Source organism: Fukomys damarensis, unplaced genomic scaffold (assembly GCF_012274545.1).
Source record: "Fukomys damarensis isolate Sample0158 unplaced genomic scaffold, DMR_v1.0_HiC HiC_scaffold_8, whole genome shotgun sequence".
NCBI classification, from domain to species: Eukaryota; Metazoa; Chordata; class Mammalia; order Rodentia; family Bathyergidae; genus Fukomys; species Fukomys damarensis.
Window position 1 is genome coordinate 1892574 of NW_022900920.1, and position 7347 is coordinate 1899920.

General features: G+C 44.0%; 1 protein-coding gene across 4 annotated transcripts; it reads left to right on the forward strand.

Annotated features, from left to right (window-relative positions):
* The first annotated feature begins 27 nt into the window (after window positions 1-27).
* Window positions 28-4557, forward strand: LOC104854968 (protein FAM24A-like). 4 transcript variants are annotated; one of them, XR_002025026.2, is made up of 4 exons: window positions 28-106; window positions 3376-3437; window positions 3650-3776; window positions 4392-4557. XR_002025026.2 is itself a non-coding variant. In XM_019205983.1 (2 exons), the coding sequence occupies exons 1-2, from the start codon at window positions 3652-3654 to the stop codon at window positions 4498-4500; spliced, it is 234 nt and encodes a 77-aa protein (XP_019061528.1). In that variant the 5' UTR covers window positions 3445-3651; the 3' UTR covers window positions 4501-4557. The 4 variants fall into 4 exon arrangements, 1 of the variants encoding a protein (XP_019061528.1); XR_002025025.2 differs by lacking the exon at window positions 28-106 and adding an exon at window positions 2508-2905; XR_778256.1 differs by lacking the exon at window positions 28-106 and having other exon boundaries at window positions 2912-3437.
* Window positions 4558-7347: the final 2790 nt, after the last annotated feature.

The following is a 7347-nucleotide window of genomic DNA, read 5'->3' on the forward strand; positions in this document are numbered from 1 at the left end:
CGGCTTGGAGGATGCACCTTCTCCCCTCCCCCATTTCTCTTTCTGCTCCTCTATCACACCAGCCTGCCCTGGAGCCGCTGACTGGGGATTGAAACCTCTACAAACTGTGAGTCAAAATAAACCCTTCCTCCTTTGATTTGTGGATGTTGGGTATTATGTCTCAGCGAGGAAGGAGTAACTAAGACATCAAGTTTCATTATCAAGTGTTTTTAAAAAAAATCAATTAAAGATACTTTTACTGAACTCATCTTTCTTCAGCATCCCCCCTCCCAACCCTGCCCTCTTTTAAGTAGGGTCTCGCTGTGTAATCCATGCTGGCCTAGAACTGTCTGTGTAGCTCAAACTGATCTTGAACTCATGATTTTGCTGCTTCAGTCTCCTGAGATCTGGAATTACAGGCATGAGCTATCTTTAGTCCCTAATACATTATCTTCTTGTTGTGGGTTGATCCACTGATGAGCTCATAGCTAAATGTGATGTAAAGAGGTGGGGATAGTTGGGAGTTATCTCTGGGGTATGTCTTGGGAGAGTATATCTGCTTCCATATCCCTCTCTCCAAACCCCCCGTCCTTCCTGGCTGCCCTTGGTTGAAGAGTCTTCTTCTGCCAGGCCCTTCTACCATCCTGTTTCTGCCTTGGAGCTAGCCAAATGTGGACTAAATCATGAGCCAAAATATGCCTCTTATCCTTTCAGTTGAGGGTTGTTGGTATTGTGTCTTAGTGATGGGAACATGACTAATGCACTTTGCTTTTATTAACTCTGTAGAGTTGTCTCCTCAAGGCTCCAAGGAGAACTCATTTTTCTGGCTTACTTTATGCAGTGGAAGAACAGTTTGGGATTAGCCAAATGGCTAATGTATGAAGCATTGATGTGGGAGGTGGAGCCCTGCTCACTGGGGTTGGGTAGCTGCTTGTCGGCGCCAACTGGGGTCTCTAGCAGGCAAATGAAGCTGCAGGATCATCGTGGGAGGTGTTTGCTGGGAGGGGCCTACAGTGCCATAATCCTGTGAGGATTGGGCAATAGAAAGAACAGAAAATGAAATAATCAGAATTAACTTTCAACTTTAGTAAATGGAGCCTTTTGCCTAATGAGGAAGGCGAGTTCTGCTAAGGTTGGGGAATCTCTATGAAAAGAATCCCGCTGTTCTTACAGGTGGTAGGAACAACCACATCACCATGATGGTGATAATAGTTGATATTTATTTAGTGATGACAAGGTGTCCAGCACTGGCTCTGATAGATTTGAGTCCTTATGGAAAGGCTATGATATAGGTAATACTGTTAGCATCCCCGCTTTATTAGTAAAAGCAATAACTAAACAGGAAACGTGGTTTTGTAGACAACCTGGCATATGCCAGAACCTTTCAGAAATCATCACTGTAGTTTTTTGTATGGGGATATCTCATCCCCCAGCTTCTCCTTTAAGATTTTGAGCTAATCATTTGTCTCAAATGTTATCCACCACCATATGCAGCCAGGAAATTAAATCAATTGACCTCAAGCGTTTTTCCCAAACCTCTCTAGGGAGGATTACTGCACTGGGTGGTCTCTAAGTCAGGTCAAATACAGTCGTGAGGTGAAGTCTTTCAGGTAACCAGCAGATAGGTCAAATGATGACAGTTCTCTGACAAGAAGGCTTTGAAAGAGCTCTAACTTTTTCCTGTTCCTCTGGGGGCTGCATTGAAATATGAGTTATTTTCAAGGCTACCATGAAGCTAAAGGGTGAGTTATTGGACTGTGTCACAAACTTCACTATTTATACTGAACGTTGGTTGTTTCTCTTGAAAAAATGCTTTATGGGATGCTACAAGACTTTAGCTGTTTTTCAGAGTTCTCAAAAAGCTGACTCTGAAAAAGTTTTGCGAGATTTTTCATTGTTTTGTGGAGAAAATTTTCATAGATTCTTGTGTTACCATTTTCTTGAAATCTTTTCTGCTGTTCATGACCTCATTCATGTTTTTGCCAGAGCAGCATAGAATTGCCTGTAGTAGTTGAAATAACTCCCTCATTTAACTGAGTTGGCTTTGCTTGGTCAAACTACCTATAAATAATAGAAACCTGGCTAAAACACATATCCTAATCCAGTAATGTTTATGAGTTTTTTTGTGTTAATGTACGGGATGATGCCAGTGAATTTATATTTGAATACCCTTAAATGGCTACACATTATTTTACTTTGTTGGTAAAATATAAAGTCTAACTAGTCTTGCTTCATTGACTTTTTAGATATGTGTTTATATATCTGCCTCCCATGTTATTGTCTTTTTTTTTTTTTTCCGGGTACTGGATATCGAACTCAGGACCTTACTCTTGCAAGGCAGGTGGTGGCACCACTGAGCTAAACGCAATGCTATTATTGTCTTTTTTAAATGATTGAAATCCCACAGTTGGTTTTGTTGTTGTTGCTTTGTTTTTGCTTTTTGTGACAAGTTCTCACTACATAGCTCAGACCAGCCTTGAATTCACTGTGTAGTTCAGGCTGGCCTCAAATTCCTGGCACTCCTCCTGCCTCAGCCTCCCGAGTGCTGAGACTACAGGCTTGTGCCACTATATCCAGCTCACATTTGCTTTCAAGTAGTAGTCAAACCATAAGTTTCTCTGAAAGTAACAAAATCCAAAAAGGAGAGGTTATGAATTACATGATTTAAGGTCATGTTCATATCATTTGTTTCCATTGGTGCTAATATATATCTGAGCATGGACTAGAATTCAGAACTCCACAGAGGGAGTTGCTGTAGAGAGAGGTGATGTCACAAAGCCTGGGTACTGACTGGTGTAGGCGTTGGCCCGAACAGTGGCTTTCTGCCTACTCTGGTGGAGGAATACGCTTCTGAAAATTAATTCTTCAACTTGAATCTTAATAATTGGAATCCTCCCTTTGAAATTAAAGGTAGAAGAAACTATCGGTAAGATGTTCTGTTTTCCTAAAGTCCATTTTAACTGTATATTTTTAAAACCTCGGCCTTCATCCAGCCATGAACAGTTAGAAGGTAGTAAGGATGCCTTGGCAGTCAGATTGTTCTTTCTACTCCCCTTATTCACGTTTCCCCAGTTTAAGAGAGTTAGACTAAGCAAAGTGATTACTAAAAATTGAATTTCCTGGGAGGGTTCAAGACTTAGGATTTAGAAGCATGACAGCAGTTTTTAGTAGAAAAATTTAAAACTTTTCCATCCTAAAACTTGCAACATTTACAAAATGGATTTGGAGATTGTTGGAATAATACCATTTTGGAGCAGTCATCCCCATAGGAGACCCTGAGCCTGATGGACCGAGAGTGGTCACTTCTGACTGAGTATGAACATAGTTTAGGAAATCCAGGTGTCTGTGAGTAAAACCACTAGCTCCCCGTGTAAATTATTTATTTATTTATTCCAGGGACCGGGACTTTGTACTGTAAGCCTTTTTATTACATAAAGTCACATCACTGCCTCTGAAAGGTAAATATTCTTTCCACTCTCTGTTATTCTGTTTTCCTTCTCTAGAAATTTTGTGTCTTAGTTTCACGGTGCTGTAAATTCTCCCTGGGAAGCTTCTCTGGAGGTTCACAAATATAAAGATCCACGTTTGGACTCTACTCCTTCTCTAGGCTTCTCATTCCTGTTGGGGGAGGGAGGTAACCTGCACTGCTTTTCTGTATTTCTTGGCCCAGGTATGTCTGCGACTTTTGACCTCCGGACAATGATCCTAGTCATCATTGGTAGCGGGATCCTGGTGGGCATGTTGGTGCTAACAGGCGTTGTCATCTGTCTTTATGTCAAACTGTCCAAGGCACTGAAGTGAGTCCTGGGGATAAGAGTGAATGACACTCCTGAAATGGTACACCATCTGCCTGAGCAGGGTCTAGTCCTTGCTAATGGTGACGTGCCCTAGGTGAGGTCAAGAACCACAGGCAGATTAAAGGCAAAGATGGGTGGCTACAGGAGTTTGGGTTTTTTTCTTGAGATTGTAAACTAGTAAGTAGAATGTTCTTAACATTGTGACAGCAACTAGTGCTTTTTTTGGGGAGCGGATCCAAAAGATGGGACAGACTGACAGCAGCAGTGGTGTCCCCATTCTAGGGAGTTAGATGAGCCCTGGAGCTCAGGACACAGCCAGGTTTAGCCCCTTCCTCCTTATTCCTGCATTTTCAAGGCCTACAGCAACTAGGTAGGTAATGCCCACTTGCAAGTCACTCTCCCTTACTTTTGTAACCCGAGTTTACATGTTCAGCAGTTGTAGGAGAGGAAGGGATGAGAGAAGAATTCAGTACAGGGGCTGGGAGCTATAATCCAGGGCTGGTGTCATGTGCGCGGTTGGCTAAAGCCTTGAACTTGAAAGAGCCCTGAGAATTATATGAAACACACTGAGTAGAAAACTTCTAAGCCTGTGCTTTGCATATGTCTTTGCTTAAGGGATGGAAAGGAATGTGATCTTGAGGCTAACTCAGCCAACACCAAGGACAAGGTCATCCTGGCTGAAACTGCTGCTGTTGAAGCTTGCCGCAACATACATTTCTGTTAGGAATGCAAAATGTATGCAGATTATGATCCTCTGCCACCTTGTTTTTGTGACATAAATGAGGGATAAAATGTTATGTACTTTTGAATAAATGCATAATATTGAAAATGATGCTCTCTTTAGTATTTTTTTCTTAGTTATACATATCATATATGTATGAAATACCTCCTTTGAGACTTGGGGAAATAGCTTGAAATATTATATGGCAATTAGAAGCTAAAGTAGTAACTAGAAAATAAGAGTGGCTAAGCAGTTTTCTGACCCCAGAAAGAAAGTGTACATGGACTCCTGGAGGTGTGTGCTCAGCAACCCTAAAGAGGTTCCCTTCTCACCCATGTCCTTGCCAGGGTCCGTGATGTCACATGTCCTGACTCAGATGCTATTCCACAGGACAGTGAGGACAGTTGGGCAGGACATCTCTGGGTATAAATTGTCTGACCTGTGTAGTGATGGGATGGAGCTCAGAGGCTTCAGAAGGACAACTAGAACACCTGAGAGTCCCCGAGCTGGCTTCCCCCATGTTCAGAGGCAAATGGCCTTGTCCTGGGACCACTTTCTCAATGAAGTGTTGATCCAAGCCTTCAGTGCTTCCAACTGTAACAGGAAACTCTAGCCCAAGGCCACTAGACTCCCTTTACCAAAGCGCAGGAATGTGCCTGGGTCACTTCTCCTTCAGCTGAGCCCCTAGAGCAGTGGTGGCAACCTATGGCGCACATAGTATTCTGTTTTCCTTTTAAAACAACAGATGTTAAGGTAGAGTTGTTTTTTTTTCTAAACAAAAACTGCATTATTCAGGTTTAATCGCAGTATTGGCATTTTGTAATTGATAAGTGGGTTTTGGGTTGAAGTTAAGGCACACCGTCTCTAAAAGGTTCGCCATCACTGCCCTAGAACCTCTTAAGTGCGGATGTTCTACCTATAACCACAGTGTACTTCCTCTTTCACACTGCCCCACACGATGAAGATGACAGATATACTTCATATAAAGAACTGGTTACAGGAGACCACCTACTAAACAAGGGTAACAAAAGAATAGAATAGGAAATGAAAGAAGCCACCACTGCATCTAGGCCACAGGTACCAACCTGGTACTGAGCTCTAGAAGAGGGCTTTGGAGTGGCTGAGTTTAGTCGAGGGGGTGTGGCTGACTCAGAAAACTCAGGATATCAGTGTTGGATAAAAGTGGGTGGGGCTTCACTGCTCTGCAGGCTTTGGAAGCTGAATCAGTGCTCTTCGTGGAGGCTACACTGAAACTCTAGCTGAGAATGACCTGTTCAGTTTCAGTTTCCAGCTTACTGTCTCCATTCCTCACCTGGCTTTGCTTTTCTCTTGTGCCCAGTGAACTCCAAGCAGAGGGAGCATGAAGTCCCTTCTAACCTCATACAGTGGGCACTTGAATGTTAGCTCAGCCCCAGGAAGCCGGTGGCACCGTGGTCCTACATAGGCCCAGCCTAGGAATTGCAGGGAAGTGAGGCAGGTGGAACAAAAGTTCCCCAGGACACCCATAGGTGGGCATGAAGCCAGAGACCCCTGTAGCAGCTTAAGAGCCCCATGGACTTAGTTCACTTCCCAGCTCTGCCTTCACTTGAGGAAGTCCTTGGACCACTCACAGCCTACTTTACTTTGAGGCATGTGGGGCCTTGCACAAGTAACTGAATGGATCAATGAAAGGAGGTCTGGCTACCCATAGTCTGTGACCACTGGCCTGAAACTGGCTTTTCTCCTTTCTAGGTCCCCGGCTTCCTTCCTTTTTTGCTTTAACTTTTTTTGGTTTTTGGTGCCAAGAATTGAACCTCCTGCTTGACAGGCTGGTGTAGTATCACTGAGATCCCAGCCCCTTCCTTCCTTCCTTTTTTGCCAAGCATCCTCCAGGGGAGACCGCGAGATTCTCACATGTTATTGTCATTAATTATGCTATATCAACCTGATGTGCATAAGAACTGCCTAGCAGGTCTGTAAAGGTTTGTGTGTATTTGTGGATGACTGGCATGTAGGGCTTCCAGCTGAGGAGGGTAGATTCATCCTAGAATGAAGAGAAAGCCTGCCCTTTTCTTATCCAGAGGAGTTCTGGTCACCATTGCCTTTGAATGCTGATCTCTAGTTCCCTCGGGTTTCCAGTGCAGAGTCTTCAGCCTTCCAACACAGACCCTTCAGATTTCTGACTCAGAGTCTTCCTGGACTCATTAATGACCTTCAGACCTTTGACTTTCCACTGAGTCCCTGCCTTTCAGCAGGCACAGGGCCGTTTTTTATTCTTCCACTTCTGATCTGGCAGATGGCCACTGGGAATCTTTTGCTTCTGATCCTATAAGTCTACCTAGTAAATTTTTTGTGTAATTATACATACATTTTATATTAACTCTGTTCCTTTAGGGAAACCTAAGCACTACACACCATAGCAGTGATGAGGGATCAGGGAGTTAGGAGATCCCAGCTACAGGAGAGGAGAGAAGTTCAGAGACAAAGTTCAGGGTGGATGTGCTTCAGGATGCAACTGATGGTGAGCAATCCTTAGTATCCGGAAGGCTGCCCACAGCATACCCACATTTCCTGCTTACTGTCATTCCAGGAGACCCAGTCCCTGCCTCTTCTGTGGCCCCTTCGAGGAGACAGAGCTGTGTGGGGGACTTGGCAGGGGCTGAATTTCCTTACAAACACCAATTTCTCACTGCAACATTGGGTGAGGGGCCAACCTCTGATCCAGGGGCCCAATTCGGAGTTCATTCTCCTGGGGTTGGGTGAGGGTTCCTGGGCTGCGGAGCAGTCAGAACAACGACAACACTCTTCTTCCAGGAAAGTGGCCAGGAAGGCTCCAGCCCAGAAGAGTTGCTTGCTTGATGTCTTTAAAGA

What these genes read in the sequence shown, in the direction of transcription:
- LOC104854968 (XM_019205983.1), top strand. Translation starts at nt 3,652, where the DNA reads ATGTCTGCGACTTTTGACCTCCGGACAATGATCCTAGTCATCATTGGT. An exon ending in AAACTGTCCAAGGCACTGAA is followed by an intron (nt 3,777 to 4,391) that starts GTGAGTCCTGGG and finishes TCTTTGCTTAAG; the next exon opens with GGATGGAAAGGAATGTGATC.